Below are 22984 nucleotides of genomic sequence, written 5' to 3'. Positions count from 1 at the left end.
AGTGGAGCTCCAGAGGCAGCCACACCCCCTTAAAGTTTGTGCGTGGTGGCACACGCCCCAGGAGGGCGGAGACACTGAAGACGGATGTAATAGCATGGAGAGGGCGGGAACATCAGGCGGAAATAGGGGCGGGGAAAGATGAGTGACATCTGAATATCCAATAGGGCGAGGAGCGAAGAGAAGGCGGAGGGAGGGCGTCCAATAGGATAGCGAGAGGGCTGGGGGCGGGCACAGATGAGTGACAGCCGGGAATCCGGCAGGCGGAAGACGATGGGCTCCGGTGCTCTGTCCGCCGGGCCCCCTCCCCCCTCCACCCCCCATAAGAAGATGAAGAAGAGGAAGGAGCTCAACGCGCTGATTGGTCTGTCCGGGGACGGCAAGAAGAAGGGGGGAGGGGGACACCACCCTCTACTGCGCGCTCCCGACACCGAGAGCGACTCCGACACCGAGGACTACGGGGGCGTCACCGAGAGACCGGGCCGCTGCGGGAGGTCAGTCCCCGCCCCTCCCCCACTACCCCCTCCCCCACCTCCACTACCCCCTCCCCCTTCATTACTGCCCCCTCCACTACCCCTCCCCCACCTCCACTACCCCTCCCCCTTCATTACTGCCCCTCCCCCACCTCTACTACCCCTCCCCCTTCATTACTGCCCCTCCCCCACCTCTACTACCCCTCCCCCTTCATTACTGCCCCCTCCACTACCCCTCCCCCACCTCCACTACCCCTCCCCCTTCATTACTGCCCCTCCCCCACCTCTACTACCCCTCCCCCTTCATTACTGCCCCCTCCACTACCCCTCCCCCACCTCCACTACCCCTCCCCCTTCATTACTGCCCCTCCCCCACCTCTACTGCCCCTCCCCCACCTCTACTACCCCTCCCCCTTCATTACTGCCCCCTCCACTACCCCTCCCCCACCTCCACTACCCCTCCCCCTTCATTACTACCCCTCCTCCACAACCCTCCCCCTTAATGATTGCCCCTCCCCCTTCATTACTGCCCCACCTCCCCCACAGGGGGTATTCTTACCATTCACCAATTAGGTAATACATAATAATCTCATGATAAGAAATAACCGGGCCTAAAATCCGACGCGTTTCGCCAGAGAGACGTTCAACACAGAATAATCCATAGAAGTATCCGGACCCCATAGAAGGCGTGTCCTCTCCTAGGGGGGCGGGGCCAAATCAGAGCCAAGTCGCCACAGTGTGTAAAACTTAAATACTTATTATTGCTGGCCGTAAGGATGACGGTGTTTATATACACCTATATACAGTGTGTGACAAAAGTAAGTACACCCCTCCCATGTGACAACACTGAAGAAATGAGACTTTGCTAAAATGTAAAGTAGTGAGTGTACAGCTTGTATAACAGTGTAAATTTACTGTCCCCTCAAAATAACTCAACACACAGCCATTAATGTCTAAACCGCTGGCAACTAAAGTCAGTACACCCCTAAATGACAATCTCCAAATTGGGCCCAAAGTGTGAATATTTTGTGTGGCCGCCATTATTTTCCAGCACTGCCTTAACCCTCTTGGGCATGGAGGTCACCAGAGCTTCACAGGTTGTCACTGGAGTCCTCTTCCCCTCCTCCATGATGACATCACAGAGCTGGTGGATGTTAGAGACCTTCCCCTCCTCCACCTTCCGTTTGAGGATCCCCATAGATGCTCAATAGGGTTTAGGTCTGGAGACGCTTGGCCAGTCCATCACCTTTACCCTCAGCTTCTTTAGCAAGGCAGTGGTCATCTTGGAGGTGTTTGGGGTGGTTATGTTGGAATACTGCCCTGCCCCCCAGTCTCTGAAGGGAGGGGATCATGCTCTGCTTCAGTATGTCACAGTACATGTTGGCATTCATGGTTCCCTCAATGATCTGTAGCTCCCCAGTGCCGGCAGCCCCAGACCATGACACTCCCACCACCATGCTTGACTGTAGGAAGACACACTTGTCTTTGTACTCCTCACCTGGTTGCCCCCACACACGCCTGACACCATCTGACACCAAATAAGTTTATCTTGGTCTCATCAGAGCACAGGAGATGGCTCCAGTAATCCATGTCCTTGGTCTGCTTGTCTTCAGCAAACTGTTTGCGGGCTTTCTTGTCCATCATCTTTAGAAGAGGCTTCCTTCTGGGATGACAGCCATGCAGAGTAATTTGATGCAGTGTGCGGCGTATGGTCTGAGCACTGACAGGCTGACCCCTCCCCCACCCCTTCAACCTCTGCAGCAATGCTGGCAGCACTCATACGTCTATTTCCCAAAGACAACCTCTGGATATGACGCTGAGCACGGCACTCAACTTCTTTGGTGGACCATGGTGAGACCTGTTCTGAGTGGAACCTGTCCTGTTATACCGCTGTATGGTCTTGGCCACCGTGCTGCAGCTCAGTTTCAGGGTCTTGGCAATCTTCTTATAGCCTAGGCCATCTTTATGTAGAGCAACAATTCTTTTTTTCAGATCCTCAGAGAGTTCTTTGCCATGAGGTGCCATGTTGAACTTCCAGTGACCAGTATGAGAGAGTGAGAGCGATAACACCAAATATAACACACCTCCCCCATTCACACCTGAGACCTTGTAACACTAACGAGTCACATGACACCGGGGAGGGAAAATGGCTAATTGGGCCCAATTTGGACATTGTCACTTAGGGGTGTACTGACTTTTGTTGCCAGCAGTTTAGACATTAATGGCTGTGTGTTGTCACTTAGGGGTGTACTGACTTTTGTTGCCAGCGGTTTAGACATTAATGGCTGTGTGTTGAGTTATTTTGAGGGGACAGTAAATTTACACTGTTATACAAGCTGTACACTCACTACTTTACATTGTAGCAAAGTCTCATGGGAGGGGTGTACTTACTTTTGTCAGACACTGTATATAGGTGTGTATGGTATCCTGACCTAGGGTAATAAATCCGATCCGTATAAACACTCACCAGGGAATTCTCTTCCTAGGGATTGGAGGGAGTTGATGTAATGTGGAAGGATATTATACATAGACAATGAAAAGCAGCACCCAATACAATGGTGTTCTATACCCCATGGCCTGGTATCGGATCACATGGCCTGGTATCGGATCACATGGCCTGGTATCTGATCACATGGCCTGGTACCGGATCACATGGCCTGGTATCTGATCACATGGCCTGGTATCTGATCACATGGCCTGGTATCGGATCACATGGCCTGGTACCGGATCACATGGCCTGGTACCGGATCACATGGCCTGGTACCGGATCACATGGCCTGGTATCGGATCACATGGCCTGGTATCTGATCACATGGCCTGGTACCGGATCACATGGCCTGGTATCTGATCACATGGCCTGGTATCGGATCACATGGCCTGGTATCGGATCACATGGCCTGGTATCGGATCACATGGCCTGGTATCGGATCACATGGCCTGGTATCGGATCACATGGCCTGGTACTGGTGTTCCGTGAAAAAACCATACCCTCGTCACTTCCGGTGCACCCACGGAGGGTATGGATTTATCACGGTAGTTAAACTTGCGGCGCTTACATTATAACAGCTCCTCTACAACATAAATCATCTCCTCTCCTATCGCTGTAACATCCCTCATCTCCGGTAATAAAAATAAAAGCAGCGGCGGGTGTATGAGATGTAAATGTGACGGCGATCGCGGCTCCGTGATCCGCTTTTATATTTATTACCGGAGATGAGGGCAGTGACAGCGATAGGAGAGGAGATGATTGATGTTGCAGAGGAGCTGTTATAATGTAAGCGCCGCAAGTTTAACTACTGTGAGAAATCCATACCCTCCGTTGCTGAACCGGAAGTGACGAGGGTATGGATTTTTCACGGAACACCGGATCACATTTCCTCGTATCGGATCACATGACCTCGTATCGGATCACATGACCTCGTATCGGATCACATGGCCTCGTATCGGATCACATGGCCTCGGATCGGATCACATGGTTCGTATCGGATCACATGGCCTCGTATCGGATCACATGGCCTCGTATCGGATCACATGACCTCGTATCGGATCACATGGCCTCGTATCGGATCACATGGCCTCGTATCGGATCACATGGCCTCGTATCGGATCACATGGCCTCGTATCAGATCACATGGCCTCGTATCGGATCACATGGCCTCGTACCGGATCACATGGCCTCGTACCGGATCACATGGCCTCGTAACGGATCACATGGCCTCGGATCAGATCACATGGCCTCGTATCGGATCACATGGCCTCGTATCGGATCACATGGCCTCGGATCAGATCACATGGCCTCGTATCGGATCACATGGCCTCGGATCGGATCACATGGCCTCATGTCGCTCAGTTCTCGGTCGGCTCTGAGCAGGGAGTAATAACTGTCAGTCTCCACCCCCTGTTCCGTCCCTTCAGCACTCACCGGAGCTCCGAGGCAGAGCCAGCTTTCACTTAGCCATGTGGGCGGATCCCTGCAGAGGTGGGAGTGGCTCTGTGACATCATGTGACTGTAGGAGAGCAGAAATAAGAGCCCCAGAGAGACAAGTCATTCCCCTTTGTCAATGGCAAATGATTTGTCCCATTGTGATCCCTCCCCCTGTCAGTGGGAAATGGTTTGTCCCATTGTGATCCCTTCCCCTGTCAGTGGGAAATGGTTTGTCCCATTGTGATCCCTCCCCCTGTCAGTGGGAAATGGTTTGTCCCATTGTGATCCCTCCCCCTGTCAGTGGGAAATGGTTTGTTCCATTGTGATTCCCCTGGACTGTTGGTCTGAAAAAGGAATAAAGAAATCAGTCTTCAGACGTTTTCTCACCGCCGTTCCATACACGGACACTCGTCTATTCTAATGGGCAAGTGGATGGCCAATTGCTGTCATCCATTGATCATCCATTGCCATTCACGGTAATCCATTGCCATCCATGGCCATCCATTACCATCCTTGGTCATCCATTGCCATTCTTGGCCATCCATTGCCATCCATTGCCATCCTTGGTCATCCATTGCCATCCTTGGTCATCCATTGCCATCCTTGGTCATCCATTGCCATTCTTGGCCATCCATTGCCATCCATTGCCATCCTTGGTCATCCATTGCCATCCTTGGTCATCCATTGCCATCCTTGGTCATCCATTGCCATCCATTTTCATCCATTGCCATTCTTGGCCATCCATTGCCATCCATGGTCATCCATGGTCATCCATTGCCATTCTTGGCCATCCATTGCCATCCATGGTCATCCATGGTCATCCATTGCCATTCTTGGTCATCCATTGCCATCCATGGTCATCCATGGTCATCCATCGCCATTCTTGGTCCTGCATGGTCATTCATCGCCATCTTTTGCCATCCTTGGTCATCCATTGCCATCCTTGGTCATCCATGGCCATTCTTGGTCATCCATTGCCATCCATGGTCATCCATCGCCATTCTTGGTCCTGCATGGTCATTCATGGTCATCCATTGCCATCCATGGTCACCCATTGTCATCCATTGCCATCCATGGTCATCCATTGTCATCCATCGCCATCTTTTGTCATCCATGGTCCTGCATGGTCATTCATCGCCATCTTTTGCCATCCATGGTCACCCATTGTCATCCATTGCCATCCATGGTCACCCATTGTCATCCGCTTTTGTTAACGTCCATTTTTTGAAACAGAAGAAAGCCCCATTTTTTTTTTCTTCAGGTAAACAAACGGCCGCTCATCTAAACGGATGTCAGAGGACAAACGTTCCGTTCTTACATTGGTTGTTAGGATCCGGCACCCTGGCAGGCCAGGAAAGGAGGGAGGGGGAGGGGGAGAGGGAGGGCAACCCCCCCTTTTTGAACCATACCCATGTTGATAGGGACAAGGAGGTCTTCCCCACAACCCTGGCCTATGATTGGTTTATGTCTCCAGCAGGGGAGGAGTTCTGCAATGCTGCAAGGTTTGCACCCCGGTGTGTGCGTTCATCTTCCTCGCCGCCTGTGTCATGGCGTCCATCGGCCTCGTCTGGATGCAGATCGCCCTGAAAGAGAACTTGGACCTTCTGAGAGAGCAAATGAGAGCCGGTGTGTATTCGGGGTACTGTGTGCAGGGGAAGGGAGTGCCCTGGGGTACTGTGTGCAGGAGGGGCGGGGGGTTCTCTAGGGTCCGGTGTGCAAGATGGGAGAAGGTCCTGTGTGCATGGGGGGGGGGTGCTCCGGGGTCCTGTGTGCATGGGGGGGGGGGAGTGCTCCGGGGTCCTGTGTGCATGGGGGGGAGTGCTCCGGGGTCCTGTGTGCATGGGGGGGTAGCGTTCTGGGGTCCTGTGTGCAGGGGAGGGGGGAAGTGCTCCGGAGTTCTGTGTCCTGGGAGGGGGGGGGGGCGCTCCATGGTCCTGTGTGCAGGGGCTAGCGGGCCTTTGTGCGAGGGGGGGGGGGTATCCAGAGATCCTGTGTGCGAGGGGGGGGTATCCAGAGATCCTGTGTGCAGGGGGGGTATCCAGAGATCCTGTGTGCGGGTTTTGTGCAGGGGGGGTATCCAGAGATCCTGTGTGCAGGGGGGGTATCCAGAGATCCTGTGTGCGGGTTTTGTGCAGGGGGGCTATCCAGAGATCCTGTGTGCGAGGGGGGGGTATCCAGAGATCCTGTGTGCAGGGGGGGTATCCAGAGATCCTGTGTGCGGGTTTTGTGCAGGGGGGGTATCCAGAGATCCTGTGTGCAGGGGGGGTATCCAGAGATCCTGTGTGCGGGTTTTGTGCAGGGGGGGTATCCAGAGATCCTGTGTGCGAGGGGGGGGGGTATCCAGAGATCCTGTGTGCAGGGGGGGTATCCAGAGATCCTGTGTGCAGGGGGGGTATCCAGAGATCCTGTGTGCGAGGGGGGGGGTATCCAGAGATCCTGTGTGCGAGGGGGGGGGGTATCCAGAGATCCTGTGTGCAGGGGGGGTATCCAGAGATCCTGTGTGCGGGTTTTGTGCGGGGGGGGTATCCAGAGATCCTGTGTGCAGGGGGGGTATCCAGAGATCCTGTGTGCGGGTTTTGTGCGGGGGGGGGGACCCAGAGATCCTGTGTGTAGGGGGCGGGCTCGACTCACCTCCTTATTTCCCTTCCAGTGGAGTCCAATCAGCGGAGTTGTGTTCAGGAGATCCCGAAGATGAAGGAGGATCTGATTGGGAAGCAGAGGCAGCTGGATGAGGCGATGGGCGGGGAGATCGGCCTCCATAAACTCTGGGCCAACATCACCGACATGAACAAGCAGGTGAGCCGCTACTGTCCTTCCCCCTTCCCCCACTCCCCAGGGCCCCATAACCTCCCCATCTGGAGTCTGATGGGGGATGGAGGATTCACAAATCAACGCCAATCATCGGAATTACTCGCTGATTGCCAAAGAGATTCCCATAGAAACCACATGGTCACCCGGGAAGAGCAGTGATTGGTCACCTGGGAAGGGCAGTGATTGGTCACCTGGGAAGGGCAGTGATTGGTCACCTGGGAAGGGCAGCGATTGGTCAGCAGGGAAGGGCAGCGATTGGTCAGCAGTATGGCGCTGATATAGATGTGGCAATTTTTCCTCTCAGATCTCTCAGCTCAGCAGTGCGGTCACCCAACTAAAAGCCAACCTGAAGTCCGCCTCCGACCTCATCAACCTACCTAAGAAGATGGAGGAGCTTCAGAAGGTAAGTCCATGAGCCGTGCCATCGACATGCTGTCTGACCTCCCTCCCCCCCCCCCCCCCCTATCTAATGTGTCCACCCTCCACCCCAATTTACTGTGTACCCCCCTCGACCCCTCCCCTGTCATACCCTTCCTGCTGTCATCTTCTCACTCTTTGGTTCCTTTTAAAGTCCCCACCTTTAAATCTTGGCCCTCATTCTATTGTGCCCCCCCCCCCCCAATCTACTGTGTATCCCACTTCTCCCCCAATTTACTGTGTACCCCTTCCACCATAATCTACTGTGTCCCCCCCCTCTCCCTCAGTCTTTGACCCACCACCTCCTCCCCCTCAATCTACTGTGCACCCCCTCCACCCCCAGCCCCCCAATCTATGTACCCCCCTCCCCTGCAGTCTATTGTGTACCCCCCTCCCTCCTCAATCTGAATACCCCCTCCACCCCAGTCTGTTGCCCACCTTCTCCTCCCCCTTCTCATTCTCTTCTCCAGCCCCATCCTCCCTCCCAGCGGTCTCACCCTCCCCCGTCTCTCCTACATTGCAGAGTGTGGCCACCCTGGGGAGTACACTGACCAGCGTCCACCATGATGTGGAGACTCTGCAGGCAACATCGGAGGAGCAGAGAAGGCTGGTGGAGGCTCTGCAGAAAGACCTGGTAAGTTCATCAATCCATCGTTTCCAGAGATTGCACCCTAAAAATGGCCACAGCTGAGAGACCTCCCCTCCCCCTCCCCCCGACACCTTTTAGATTTAACATTAATACATGACACACAGACCCCCGAGCCCTTACTTATAGAAGGAAGACTCCAACCCCGACCCTACTTATAGAAGGAAGACTCCAACCCCGACCCTACTTATAGAAGGAAGACTCCAACCCTGACCCTTACTTATAGAAGGAAGACTTCAACCCCGACCCTACTTATAGAAGGAAGACTCCAACCCTGACCCTTACTTATAGAAGGAAGACTTCAACCCCGACCCTACTTATAGAAGGAAGACTCCAACCCTGACCCTTACTTATAGAAGGAAGACTCCAACCCCGACCCTATTTATAGGAGGTAGACTTCACCCCGACCCTACTTATAGAAGGAAGACTCCAAACCCCAACCCTACTTATAGAAGGAAGACTCCAACCCCGACCCCTACGTATAGAAGGAAGACTCCAACCCCGACCCCTACTTCTAGAAGGAAGACTCCAACCCTGACCCTTACTTATAGAAGGAAGACTCCAACCCCGACCCCTACTTATAGAAGGAAGACTCCAACCCCCAACCCTACTTATAGAAGGAAGACTCCAACCCTACTTATAGAAGGAAGACTCCAACCCCCAACCCTACTTATAGAAGGAAGACTCCAACCCGACCCTTACTTATAGTAGGAAGACTCCAACCCCGACCCTACTTATAGAAGGAAGACTCCAACCCCCAACCCTTACTTATAGAAGGAAGACTCCAACCCGACCCTTACTTATAGAAGGAAGACTCCAACCCCGACCCTACTTATAGAAGGAAGACTCCAACCCCGACCCTACTTATAGAAGGAAGACTCCAACCCTGACCCTTACTTATAGAAGGAAGACTCCGACCCCGACCCCTTACTTATAGAAGGAAGACTCCAACCCCGACCCTACTTATAGAAGGAAGACTCCAACCCCGACCCCTTACTTATAGAAGGAAGACTCCAACCCCGACCCTACTTATAGAAGGAAGACTCCAACCCTGACCCTACTTATAGAAGGAAGATTCCAACCCTGACCCTACTTATAGAAGGAAGACTCCAACCCTGACCCTTACTTATAGAAAGAAGACTCCAACCCCCAACCCTACTTATAGAAGGAAGACTCCAACCCCCAACCCTACTTATAGAAGGAAGACTCCAACCCCCAACCCTACTTATAGAAGGAAGACTCCAACCCTGACCCTTACTTATAGAAGGAAGACTCCAACCCACAACCCTACTTATAGAAGGAAGACTACAACTCCAACCCTACTTATAGAAGGAAGACTCCAACCCCCAACCCTTACTTATAGAAGGAAGACTCCAACCCGACCCCTTACTTATAGAAGGAAGACTCCAACCCCGACCCTACTTATAGAAGGAAGACTCCAACCCTGACCCTACTTATAGAAGGAAGATTCCAACCCTGACCCTACTTATAGAAGGAAGACTCCAACCCTGACCCTTACTTATAGAAAGAAGACTCCAACCCCCAACCCTACTTATAGAAGGAAGACTCCAACCCCCAACCCTACTTATAGAAGGAAGACTCCAACCCTGACCCTTACTTATAGAAGGAAGACTCCAACCCACAACCCTACTTATAGAAGGAAGACTACAACTCCAACCCTACTTATAGAAGGAAGACTCCAACCCCCAACCCTTACTTATAGAAGGAAGACTCCAACCCGACCCTTACTTATAGAAGGAAGACTCCAACCCCGACCCTACTTATAGAAGGAAGACTCCAACCCTGACCCTTACTTATAGAAGGAAGACTTCAACCCCGACCCTACTTATAGAAGGAAGACTCCAACCCTGACCCTTACTTATAGAAGGAAGACTCCAACCCTGACCCTACTTATAGAAGGAAGACTCCAACCCTGACCCTACTTATAGAAGGAAGATTCCAACCCTGACCCTACTTATAGAAGGAAGACTCCAACCCTGACCCTTACTTATAGAAGGAAGACTCCAACCCCCAACCCTACTTATAGAAGGAATACTCCAACCCTGACCCTTATAGAAGGAAGACTCCAACCCCGACCCTACTTATAGAAGGAAGACTCCAACCCCGACCCTACTTATAGGAGGAAGACTCCAACCCCGACCCTACTTATAGGAGGAAGACTCCAACCCCGACCCTACTTATAGGAGGAAGACTCCAACCCCGACCCTACTTATAGGAGGAAGACTCCAACCCCGACCCTACTTATAGGAGGAAGACTCCAACCCCGACCCTACTTATAGGAGGAAGACTCCAACCCCGACCCTACTTATAGGAGGAAGACTCCAACCCCGACCCTACTTATAGGAGGAAGACTCGGACCCTACTTATAGAAGGAAGACTCCAACCCCGACCCTACTTATAGGATGAAAACTCCAACCCTGACCCTACTTATAGAAGGAAGACTCAAACCCCGACCCTCTACTTATAGGAGGTAGACTCCAACCCCGACCCTACTTATAGGAGGTAGACTCCAACCCCGACCCTACTTATAGGATGAAAACTCCAACCCTGACCCTACTTATAGAAGGAAGACTCCAACCGCCGACCCCTTACTTATAGAAGGAAGACTCCAACCCCCAACCCCTTACTTATAGAAGGAAGACTCCAACCCCGACCCTACTTATAGGAGGAAGACTCCAACCCCGACCCTACTTATAGGAGGAAGACTCCAACCCCGACCCTACTTATAGGAGGAAGACTCCCAACCCCGACCCTACTTATAGGAGCAAGACTCCAACCCCGACCCTACTTATAGGATGAAAACTCCAACCCTTAACCACTTTAAGACCGGAGGATTCGCTCAGGTGAGCAGAATCTTGGATTGGTGGCATCAATCGGAAAATAAAAATATGGATACAAATTGAACAGGCACAAACGGAAGTAGATCTGAAAAGAGCTATTTGGTGCTATGAATCTCTGCCTAAAGGCCTGAAACAACACCCGATAATTGGAAATACACTTCGAGTATGTACACGACCGAATACAATATAATAAATTAATAGGGAAAGAGTCACCCTTATTCCCGATTCTGGGAAACCCCCAATTTACCCTGGGTCTGGATACCAGACAGTTTTTAACATTGAGGGAAGGGAAACAGGAACAAGATTCGTCTTTCTTAATACAAAATAAGTGGCCCACAGTTAATCAATTTTGCCGATAGAAATGGACCATTTGATATACCTTTTTGGCAAGCGGTCCAACTACATCATTATTTGGCCTCAATATCAAATCCAGGTAGCTATGGTAGAAAATTATCGAGATTTGAAAATTACTGCGTAAAACCAGGAATCATATCACGTACTCTATCGATTACTTATGATATGTTAATAAATCAAGAGGAACAACCGCAGCTCCCATGGTTGGAAAAGTGGGCAAGAGATCTGGCGAGTGATTTGTCAGAGGAGCAGGTCCAGAGGATATTGAAACTTGCCTTTAAGACAGCTAGATGCACGAAGATCCAAGAGATGAATTATAAGGTTATAACAAGATGGTACATCACACCCAAGAAAATACATACTTGGTTTCCGAGAGAAACAAATAATTGCTGGAGATGTAAAAAAGAAATAGGCACTGTGTTCCATATCTTCTGGACCTGTCCCGAAATAAAATCATTCTGGGGAGGAATCAGGAATATTATACAGAAATTTACGGAACATAAAATAGAGGAGAACCCAGGCTTTTTTTTGCTACATTTATCAGATATACCGGTAAGGAGATATGAAAGTTCTATTATCCCCCACCTGGTTAATGCGGCTAAAGCATGCATTCCAGGTAACTGGAAAAAGACACAACCACCTTCACTAGCAGAATGGATAAATAGAGTAGAAGAAATGAGAAGAATGGAAGAGTTAATTGCTTCTTCACAAAATAGACAGGAGAAATACAAGAAAATTTGGGACCCATGGAACCATTTTATGGTTTCTGAAGAGGGAAATAATATGTTATAGGATAAGGGAGGAGGAATAGATTTGAGGAGATGATGAGCCCTCCTAATCTACAGCCGTGGATCAAAGGGGTTTGGATTTAAAAACCCCCCCTTCTTTTTTTTTTTTTTTTTTTTTTTTTGGTGGGGAGGGAAAGGGAAAAAGAAAAGTGGGAAAAAATACAGGATTGTAGGATAAATAAGACATAAAAAAGGATGTAATGATAATTATTGTAATAGAGATGGCTATTATGTTAAAATGTTAAATGTATATATATTTTGAAAATCCTGAATAAAATTCATATTTGAAAAAAAAAAAAGACCGGAGGATTTGGCTGCCCAATGACCAGGCTCCTTTTTTCAACTTGGCACTTCGTGACTTTAACTGACAATTGGGCGGTCATGCAATGCTGTGCCCAAACGAAATGTATGTCCTTTTTTTTCCCACAAACAGAGCTTTCTTTTGGTGGTATTCGATCACCTGTGCGATTTTTATTTTTTGTGATGTTAATAAAAAAAGAGCAAAAATTTTGAGAAAAAATGACATTTTCAAATTTGTCTTTTAAAAAATATGCAATATACTCAATTTTTGTCATATACTTTTGCCAAAATGTATTTAGCTACATGTCTTTGACAAAAAAAATCTCAGTGAGCGTGTTTGTATTGGTTTGCATTGGTTTGCCCAAAAAAATACCTTCTGCTGTTTCTCCTGAGTACAGGGATACCCCGTGTGTGAGACTTTTTTGCAGTCTAGCCGAGTACAGGACCCCAAAAACCAATCACCGCCTTCAGGCTTTCCAAGGGCGTAAATTGTTGATTTCACTTCTCACTACCTATCACAGTTTCGGAAAATGACCCCAAATGACCCCTTTTCGTAAAGTAGACACCCTAAGCTATTTGCAGAGAGGCATGTTGAGTGTTTTGCAGATCTCACTTTTTGTCACAAAGTTTTTGAACATTGAAAAAAGAGGAAACAAAATGCATTTTCCTTTTTTTTTTTTTCATTTTCCAAAATAAATGGGAGCTGCAAAATACTCACCATACATCTTAACAAATACCCTTGGGTGTCTACTTTTCGAAAAGTGGTCATTTGGGGGGGGGGGGGGGGTTTGTGCTATCTTGTCATTTCATGGCCTTCAAAACTGTGATAGGTAGTAATGAGTGAAATCAACAATTTACGCCCTTAGAAAGCCTGAAGGTGGGGATTGGTTTTCGGGGTCCCGTACACAGCTGGGCTCCCAAAAAGTCTCACACATGTGGTATCCCTGTACTCAGGAGAAGCAGCAGAATGTATTTTGGGGTGTCCTTTCACATATACCCATGTCATGTGTGAGCAATATATAATTTACTGACAACTTTGTATAAAAGAAAAAAAACAAATTGTCATCTTCCCTAAACTTTGGGCAAAATATAAAATATTCCATGGACTCACCATGCCTCTCAGCAAATAGCTTTGGGTGTCTACTTTCCAAAATGGGGTCATTTGGGGGGTGTTTGAACTGTCCCGGCATTTTATGCTCAATCTTATCCACACATCACCCACTCTTCTAACCACTTGAAAACCAAGCCTTTTCTGTGCCTTTTTGTTTACATGAAAAAATATTTTTTTTTTTTACTAGAAAATTACTTTGAACCCCCAAACATTATATATTTTTTTAAAGCTGAGGCCCTACAGAACAAAATGGTGGATGTTGCAAATTTTATTGTCACAGGTTATTTGCGCACAGATTTTCCAAACGCAATTTCTGTGAAAAAAAAATACATTTTTTTCAATTTAATGCACAAATACACTATATAATTCCTAATTATTTGGTAAAATGTAAAAGATGATCTTATGCCGAGTACATAGACACCAAACATGACATGCTTTAAAAATTGCGCACGACCGTGCAGCGGCAACAAACTACGTACATTTGTAAAAGCTTTAAAAGTCTTTACAGGTTACCACTTTAGACTTTCAGAGGAGGTCTACTGCAAGAATTACTGCCCTCGACCTGGCGTTCACGGCGATACCTCACATGCATGCTGCAATGGTGGTTTACATAAGACACTAGACCAACGCTTGTGTGCGCCTTTGCGCGCAAGCATGGGGGGATGGGGGGATTTTTTTTTTTTTTTTGCTTTTTTATGTTATTTTGACACCTTTCCTTTCAATTTTTTTAATCATTTTTATTGTTATCACAGTGAATTTAAATATCCCCTATGATAGCAATCTGTAGTGACAGGCAGGGCTGTCTTACTGAATGGGCATGCTGGCCAGTTGCCCGGGGACCCCACTTGCCCAGGGGGCCCCACCTGCCCAGCCACCCAGCCCCAGCCAAGCGTTAGTCCTGACCCCTGTGTGCATCCCACCACCAAACTTAGCAGGTGGCAGGCGCCTGTCGGCCCTGCGCTGCTGTCAGGCCCCTTGGGCCTTGGAGGGGGAGCCCAAAACTGCAGGAATGCCTGTCCCCCTCCACGGAAACAGGCACACACAGGACAGTCGAGTCTGAGTCCTGTCCGTGTGTGTCACCGGACCAAGCTGCCGAACTTGGAAGCTGTCAGCCTGGCACTGATGTACAATAAATAATCGCCTTATTGATCATTTGCATTTTTATTCTCGTGGGTGATTGTGTAGGCGGGGCCCTTTAATGTTCTTAAGATGGCACTGGTGACAGGTACTCTTTTTTTTTTTTTTTTACATTGGTGTCATTTAGACTCTAGATCTCTCCTCTGACCTTAACGCATCTGACCACACCAAGATTGGTGTGATAAAATACTTTCCCAATTTCCCAATGGCTCTGTTTATTTCTGGCGAAACAGAAGTCATGAAATGCTCGTAGCTTCCGGTATCTTAGGCCATAGAGATGATTGGAGCCATTCTCATCTCCAATCAGCTCTATGGTTAGATAATTGAACCACCGGCTGCACTCTCGGGTTAACCGGTGGGACAGGAGAGCCCGAGAAAAACCGAGGGGGGAGGGGGGGGGAAAAGCAGTCTAGTGGCCAATTGTCCGCTAGGATTGCTTTTACATGTAAGCCGACAGCTGGCTGTAAAAAACGATACCAAGATGATGCCTAAATCTGCAGGCATCATCCTGGTATAACCACTCAAAGTCCTTGTTTGGCATATAGGTTTTTTTTTTTTCCATGCAGCCTGTGGGCTGAACGAAAAAAAGAGAACCTATCAGAAATCAGCACAGGAATAATGCGTAGTATTACTCATCATTAACCGCCCAAACAACCACCCACTGAATTAATGGAGGGTATACACGGCACTATCCACGTATACCTAATTGTTTTTTTAACTGCAGTGAAATCAGCCGATCACAGCGCTGCCATCAGAGGTATCCATATATATAATCGCTGTTTGTGTCAGAATATATAAAATCAATGCCGTGGCAGCCGACGAGTACCTGCAAGAGGAACAGGTTACCAATAGAATAGAAAGAAAAGATTACATTGGTACCTGAAAAGTAAAAAAATGGTTACCAATGAAAAACCGTAACAAAGTGCAGGAAAAGTAAAGTAGAAGAGTAGAAAAATAACTCAAACAACAACTATTTTTGGGTTTTTTATTTTATATATTTTTTTTTTTTTTTTTTTCTTCAACTGAACTGCAACATTCCAGCTTAGGGTCTCTCAAAATGTCGATAGCCATGGAACGTCTTTTGGGACCCTGTATTTGTGTGCCCTACACTGTGTCGTGCTGTACCCTACGCTAATACTCCACTAGTGTATGGTAGGGTTGGAAACATTCCCCGATGCAGAGACCAGGTTGGTCGGGACATTTGGGACAATAATAACGGGTGTCACGCCTAAATCCGCGCTTGCTATAGACACGACGTCTTCTTTGGGGGTGTCTTTGGGTAGGGGTACTCGGGAGGACATGTGGAAAATGCCTCTCATGCAGCCGGCTCACTGCATCTGGAAGGGGAAGTTGGACGGGAACACCTCCTGGGTACAGGTAGGCAAGGATGATCTCTTCCTGGAATTCCCGGAAGGATCCGGTTCGTCCTGACGCCCTGTATAGGACAAAGGCGTTCAGCATAGCCAATTGGTATAGGTAAACAGACATTTTTTGTCCCAGCGTCTGGCTTTACGGGCAACTAAATACGGTGCCAAAAGCTGGTCGTTAAGCTCCACCCCTCCCATATTAAGGTTATATTCGTGGACACAGAGGGGTTTCTCCATAACGCCAGTTGCCGTAGTGATTTGGATCGTCGTGTCTGAGTGAAGGGAGGACAGAACATAAACATCCCGTGTATCCTTCCACTTCACCGCAAGCAATTTGTCCGTTTTCAAGCAGGCTCTCGCCCCCCGACTAAGACGGGAATTTACAAGCGGTTGGGGGAAGCCCCGGCGATTAGGTCGCACGGTGCCGCATGCACCAATTTGTAATTCGAGCAGGTGACTAAATAGTGGCACGCTTGTGTAGAAGTTGTCCACATACAAATGGTACCCCTTTCCCAATAAGGGTGACCCCAAATCAAAAACTTTGGCCAAAACTCACATGAAAGACCGCCGCTCTTACCACAAGGACACGGCGATCGAGATGTCAGCATGTAGGCTCCTACCCGACGCGTTTCGTTTACAAACACGTCATAGGGATCTGCCTATCCAAGTGGATAACGCACGGGGTGTTCCACGTTTGGTATTTCCCGGCTGTTTCTGCTTTTGTCTGGTGAGTGTTTTTGGACTCTCTGTCTGTCACAGAAGGAACTGAGCTGAATGCGATAGGCCAGGCAATGGATTTGTGATTGCTGCACATATATTGCGGCTTTTTTTGGACTGTTTTTACACTTTGATCGCTTTATGAGGATTTTCTTCACATTTTATATTTTGTATTTGAGACTTTCATTTGTCCAGTTATAATTATTAGCGCTGCGCTCGCTATACGCCGTTATTTGGAGGTTTATTCTCCTTTCTTTGTGCTATTTACAATATTTACATCCAGCGCTCCCTTCCCATTTCAGCGCACTCTACTCACCGCCATGTCCTTATTGTGCCCCACATTTGGGTGCTCTCCTCACCGCCATATCCTTATTGTGCCTCAGATTTGCGCGCTCTCCTCACCGCCATGTCCTTATTGTGCCTCACATTTGGGCGCTCTCCTCACCGCCATATCCTTATTGTGCCTCACATTTGGGCGCTCTCCTCACCGCCATATCCTTATTGTGCCCCATATTTGGGCGCTCTCCTCACCGCCATGTCCTTATTGTGCCCCATATTTGGGTGCTCTCCTCACCGCCATGTCCTTATTGTGCCCCACATTTGGGCGCTCTCCTCACCGCCATGTCCTTATTGTGCCCCATATTTGGGCGCTCTCCTCACCGCCATGTCCTTATTGTGCCCCATATTTGGGCGCTCTCCTCACCGCCATGTCCTTATTGTGCCTCACATTTGGGCGCTCTCCTCACCGCCATGTCCTTATTGTGCCTCACATTTGGGCGCTCTCCTCACCGCCATATCCTTATTGTGCCTCACATTTGGGCGCTCTCCTCACGGCCATGTCCTTATTGTGCCTCACATTTGGGCGCTCTCCTCACCGCCATGTCCTTATTGTGCCCCACATTTGGGCGCTCTCCTCACCGCCATGTCCTTATTGTGCCTCACATTTGGGCGCTCTCCTCACCGCCATATCCTTATTGTGCCTCACATTTGGGCGCTCTCCTCACGGCCATGTCCTTATTGTGTCTCACATTTGGGCGCTCTCCTCACCGCCATGTCCTTATTGTGCCTCACATTTGGGCGCTCTCCTCACCGCCATGTCCTTATTGTGCCCCACATTTGGGCGCTCTCCTCACCGCCATGTCCTTATTGTGCCTCACATTTGGGCGCTCTCCTCACCGCCATATCCTTATTGTGCCTCACATTTGGGCGCTCTCCTCACGGCCATGTCCTTATTGTGCCTCACATTTGCGCGCTCTCCTCACCGCCATGTCCTTATTGTGCCTCAGATTTGCGCGCTCTCCTCACCGCCATGTCCTTATTGTGCCTCACATTTGGGCGCTCTCCTCACGGCCATGTCCTTATTGTGCCTCACATTTGCGCGCTCTCCTCACCGCCATGTCCTAACGTCTGTCTCAGATTTACACGCTCTCCTCACCGCCATGTCCTTATTGTGCCTCACATTTGGGCGCTCTCCTCACCGCCATGTCCTTATTGTGCCTCACATTTGGGCGCTCTCCTCACCGCCATGTCCTTATTGTGCCTCAGATTTGGGCGCTCTCCTCACCGCCATGTCCTTATTGTGCCTCACATTTGGGCGCTCTCCTCACCGCCATGTCCTTATTGTGCCTCACATTTGGGCGCTCTCCTCACCGCCATGTCCTTATTGTGCCTCACATTTGGGCAGATATTGAGGTGCAAAGAAAGGGTTCAACATTTTTTTTTAAATGCAGCGAATGAAATCGACTTCTTTCTAGAATAATGAATGAAATGACGTTCGTCTTATATTGCAGGCCGGTGTCACCTCATCGCTGTCCCCATCCCCCTCTCCAGCTCCCGGGACCCACAGCGCTGTACAGGTAAGACTTCCCATAACTTCACACTGATGATTGGGGGGAGGGGGGTTGCGGGACGTTCTGTACATATTGATGGGGGGGGGGGGGGGTTGTGGGACGTTTTGTAAATACTGATGATTGGGGGGGGGGTGTGGGACGTCCTGTACATACTGATTGGAGAGGGGGGGGGGTTGTGGGACGTTCGGTACATACTGATTGGGGGGGGGTTGTGGTATGTTCTGTACATACTAATGGGGGGTTGTGGGAGGTCCTGTACATACTGATGGTGGGGGGGGGTTGTGGGAAGTCCTGTACATACTGATTTGGGGGGGGGGATTGTGGGACACTTGGTACATACTGAGGGGGGGGAAGGTTCTGTACATTCTGATTAGGGGGGGGGTCTGTACATACTGATGGGGGGGAGGGGTCTTTACATACTGATGGGGGGGGTCTTTACATACTGATGGGGGGGGGGTCTTTACATACTGATGGGGGGGGAGGGGTCTTTACATACTAATGGGGGGGGGGGTTTGTACATACTGATGGGGGGGAGGGGTCTTTACATACTGATGGGGGGGGGGTCTGTACATACTGATGGGGGGAGGGGGTCTTTACATACTGATGGGGGGGAGGGGTCTTTACATACTGATGGGGGGGAGGTTTGGTTTTGTACATACTGATGAGAGGGGGGGAGGTTCTTTACATACTGATTGGGGGAGGGGGGATTGTGGGACATTTGTGCGGGTTGACGTCTCACACAGACGGGAATTGACGATCGCTCGGGGGAGGAGCTCGGCTTTTTATTCTCAGGGAGGAGTGATTATCATTGACACTGATGAAGGGGTATTTACTAACCTGTCTGACACCTTCAGAGCTGCCAGTCCCATTATTGGGCTGCAGGTTTGTAGGTTGTGATCGGAGAACTCCTTTAGTGTCCAATCCCTATGAAGTCCTTACAGTTGTCTGTCCTGCAGGTGGAGAACTCCCTGGAGGAACTGAACTCCACCATCCTCTACCATCAGCAGATGACCGACCTCCATCTTCACAGCATTGACTCCACCGTCTCCAACATCAGCCAAAGAGTCTCCAACCTGGAGTCCAACCTTCTACTCCTCAACCAGAGCGAGAGGAGAGCCAACGTCTCCGGATCGGTGCGTCTCTCTGCCCCCCTCTCTGCCCCCCTCTCTGCCTCTCCTCTCTGCTCCCCTCTCTGCCTCTCCTCTCTGCCCCCCTCTCTGCCTCTCCTCTCTGCTCCTCTCTCTGCCTCTCTCTCAGTGTGAGTTCTCTGCCCCCTCTCTCTGCCCCCCTCTCTGCCCCCCTCTCTGCTCCTCTCTCTGCCCCCCCTCTCTGCCTCTCCTCTCTGCTCCCCTCTCTGCTCCTCTCTCTGCCCCCCCTCTCTGCCTCTCCTCTCTGCTCCTCTCTCTGCTCCCTTCTCTGCTCCCTTCTCTGCTTCCTTCTCTGCTTCCTTCTCTGCTCCCCTCTCTGCTCCCTTCTCTGCTCCCTTCTCTGCTCCCCTCTCTGCTTCCTTCTCTGCTCCCCTCTCTGCCCCCCTCTCTGCCCCTCTCTCTGCTCCCCTCTCTGTCCATACATCCTCCATGCGGCCGCCTGGTTGGTGAGTGGATTGGCAGACATTGGAGGAGGATTTGTACTTATTGTGTGTTTTGTTCACAGAACTCCGCAGATGTGAATGGTAACCAGCCGCTCAATTCAACAAAAGCGGATTCGCCCCAGGTCAGTACTGCCCCGCCCCTGAGGATCTTCTCTTGTATGCATGTGTTGCTGAGAGGGATGTTCCCCCTTCCCCCCTGTAGAAGATGTAACTTGCTGATAGTTAGGATTTCGTAAGGAAACTTTGTAGATGGAGGTATGGAAGGCTGAAATCGGTTTGTTATAAATCTGCGTTTGATTATTTAATGATGGGGGGGGGGTCAGTCATTCCAAGAATAATCCTGAAATATGTATTTAGTACAAAAATGAATTCTCTAAAGGCCCCGCGGGGCATTCCCACCGTGATGGGTGCAGATTGGCCTGCCTGCTGAGGATGGGGGGGCTGTGACAGGTCCCCATTGGCGGGGAGGGTTATTGGGGCAGTTTGAGGCGGTTTCTCACTAGTGGTTACCATTTGGCAGGGGCGGTCCAGCACCATGCATGCAATGACATCATCACGTGTGTCTGGGCTGGCGCCATTTTGTTCTGGTTTCCAGTCTGTATGTTCTGAGCTCCTGGGCCGCACACCAACCCAACCTTCCGCTACACCACCCTGCCCCCCACCCTTTACAGCTTCAGTGGACACAGCAAGGATTGGGGCGCTCGTGTTTCCAGGGACATCCTGCCACACAGACACTCTTCTCCTTCTGGGGTACACAGGCCTGTGCAGAGAGGTGGGGGAAGGGACAGTGGTATCGGTTAGGGGGACCCTCTGTACAGTTTACCCTGCACTGGCTGAGTTCTGAAACCCCACCTTTATCCGTTATGTCCCCTCCCCCTTCCTTAATAAAAGTATGGCTTGGGTGCAGAGATAGAGTCGGGACTTGTATTTCTATGCAATAAACGAGTGCCCACGGGACTCGCGCCAAGAAACATCGACCATTATTTACAAAGCATAATGTTACATCTTTATTACTCCCATTCAATATTGGATATTAAGAAGCAGAATAATAATGACAATTAGACACGAATATTAGGATATGCATTTGTATTTTTTTAAAGGGTAAATTTATTAATATTCCATAAAGCAATAATAACGACGTCCCCAATGTTCAGAGCGTAAATTTACAACAGTTTGTCTGATTTTCATTAATGAATAAAAGTAAGCCTACATATTCCTAGGACAGTCCTTTGATTAATGTTGGAGCAAATAGAACTTACCAATAAAAACCATTAAAACAAAGATCCAATAATTGCTTCCACACCGAGAGTAAATAGCTACAGGCTGTACCGATTCTAAAGGGGAGGCGTGTGTTGAGGTTTGGAATGGGGGCGTGTGTTGAGATTGGGAAGTGGGGAGCCTGTGTTGAGGTTGGAAAGGGGAGGCATGTGTTTATGTTGGGAGGGGAGGCGTGTGTTTATGTTGGGAAGGGGGGCGTGTGTTGAGGTTGGAAAGGGTTAGGAAGGGGGCGTGTGTTGAGGTTGGGAAGGGGGGCGTGTGTTGAGGTTGGAAAGGGTTAGGAAGGGGGCGTGTGTTGAGGTTGGGAAGGGGAGGCGTGTGTTGAGGTTGGGAAGGGGAGGCGTGTGTTGAGGTTGGGAAGGGGAGGCGTGTGTTGAGGTTGGGAAGGGAAGGCGTGTGTTGAGGTTGGGAAGGGGGGCGTGTGTTGAGGTTGGAAAGGGTTAGGAAGGGGGCGTGTGTTGAGGTTGGAAAGGGTTAGGAAGGGGGCGTGTGTTGAGGTTGGGAAGGGGAGGCGTGTGTTGAGGTTGGGAAGGGGAGGCGTGTGTTGAGGTTGGGAAGGGGAGGCGTGTGTTGAGGTTGGGAAGGGGGGCGTGTGTTGAGGTTGGGAAGGGGGGCGTGTGTTGAGGTTGGAAAGGGTTAGGAAGGGGGCGTGTGTTGAGGTTGGGAAGGGGAGGCGTATGTTGAGGTTGGGAAGGGGAGGCGTGTGTTGAGGTTGGGAAGGGGGGCGTGTGTTGAGGTTGGGAAGGGGAGGCGTGTGTTGAGGTTGGGAAGGGGGGCGTGTGTTGAGGTTGGAAAGGGTTAGGAAGGGGGTGTGTGTTGAGGTTGGGAAGGGGAGACGTGTGTTGAGGTTGGGAAGGGGAGGCGTGTGTTGAGAAACATAGAAACATAGAATGTGTCGGCAGATAAGAACCATTTGGCCCATCTAGTCTGCCCAATATATCTGAATCCTATGAATAGTCCCTGGCCCTATCTTATATGAAGGATAGCCTTATGCCTATCCCATGCATGCTTAAACTCCTTCACTGTATTTGCAGCTACCACTTCTGCAGGAAGGTTATTCCATGCATCCACTACTCTCTCAGTAAAGTAATACTTCCTCATATTACTTTTAAACCTTTGCCCCTCTAATTTAAAACTGTGTCCTCTTGTGGTAGTTTTTCTTCTTTTAAATATGCTCTCCTCCTTTACCGAGTTGATTCCCTTTATGTATTTAAAGGTTTCTATCATATCCCCTCTGTCTCTTCTTTCTTCCAAGCTATACATGTTAAGGTCCTTTAACCTTTCCTGGTAAGTTTTTTCCTGCAATCCATGTACTAGTTTAGTAGCTCTTCTCTGAACTCTCTCTAGAGTATCTATATCCT

The 22984-nt window shown here is 49.7% G+C and overlaps 1 protein-coding gene across 2 annotated transcripts in view; it reads left to right on the top strand.

Moving 5' to 3' along the window:
- The first annotated feature begins 226 nt into the window (after positions 1-226).
- Positions 227-22984, top strand: part of EFCAB14 (EF-hand calcium binding domain 14) — a 34719-nt gene continuing 11961 nt past the window's right edge. Inside the window, exons 1-8 of one of the 2 annotated variants that reach the window (XM_082264762.1) lie at positions 227-491; positions 5873-6021; positions 7046-7191; positions 7511-7609; positions 8147-8257; positions 18695-18760; positions 19711-19887; positions 20408-20467. In XM_082264762.1, the coding sequence (XP_082120888.1) occupies positions 235-491; positions 5873-6021; positions 7046-7191; positions 7511-7609; positions 8147-8257; positions 18695-18760; positions 19711-19887; positions 20408-20467 (1065 nt within the window). In that variant the 5' untranslated portion in view covers positions 227-234. Of the gene's footprint in view, positions 492-5869; positions 6022-7045; positions 7192-7510; positions 7610-8146; positions 8258-18694; positions 18761-19710; positions 19888-20407; positions 20468-22984 lie in introns of both variants that reach the window. The other variant, XM_082264761.1, reaches the window with a different exon arrangement.

This window comes from Pelophylax lessonae (assembly GCF_965119305.1).
Source record: "Pelophylax lessonae genome assembly, chromosome: 8".
Lineage (NCBI taxonomy): Eukaryota > Metazoa > Chordata > Amphibia > Anura > Ranidae > Pelophylax > Pelophylax lessonae.
Note: the sequence above shows the minus strand (reverse complement) of the source record. Positions and strands in the feature narration are given on the sequence as shown.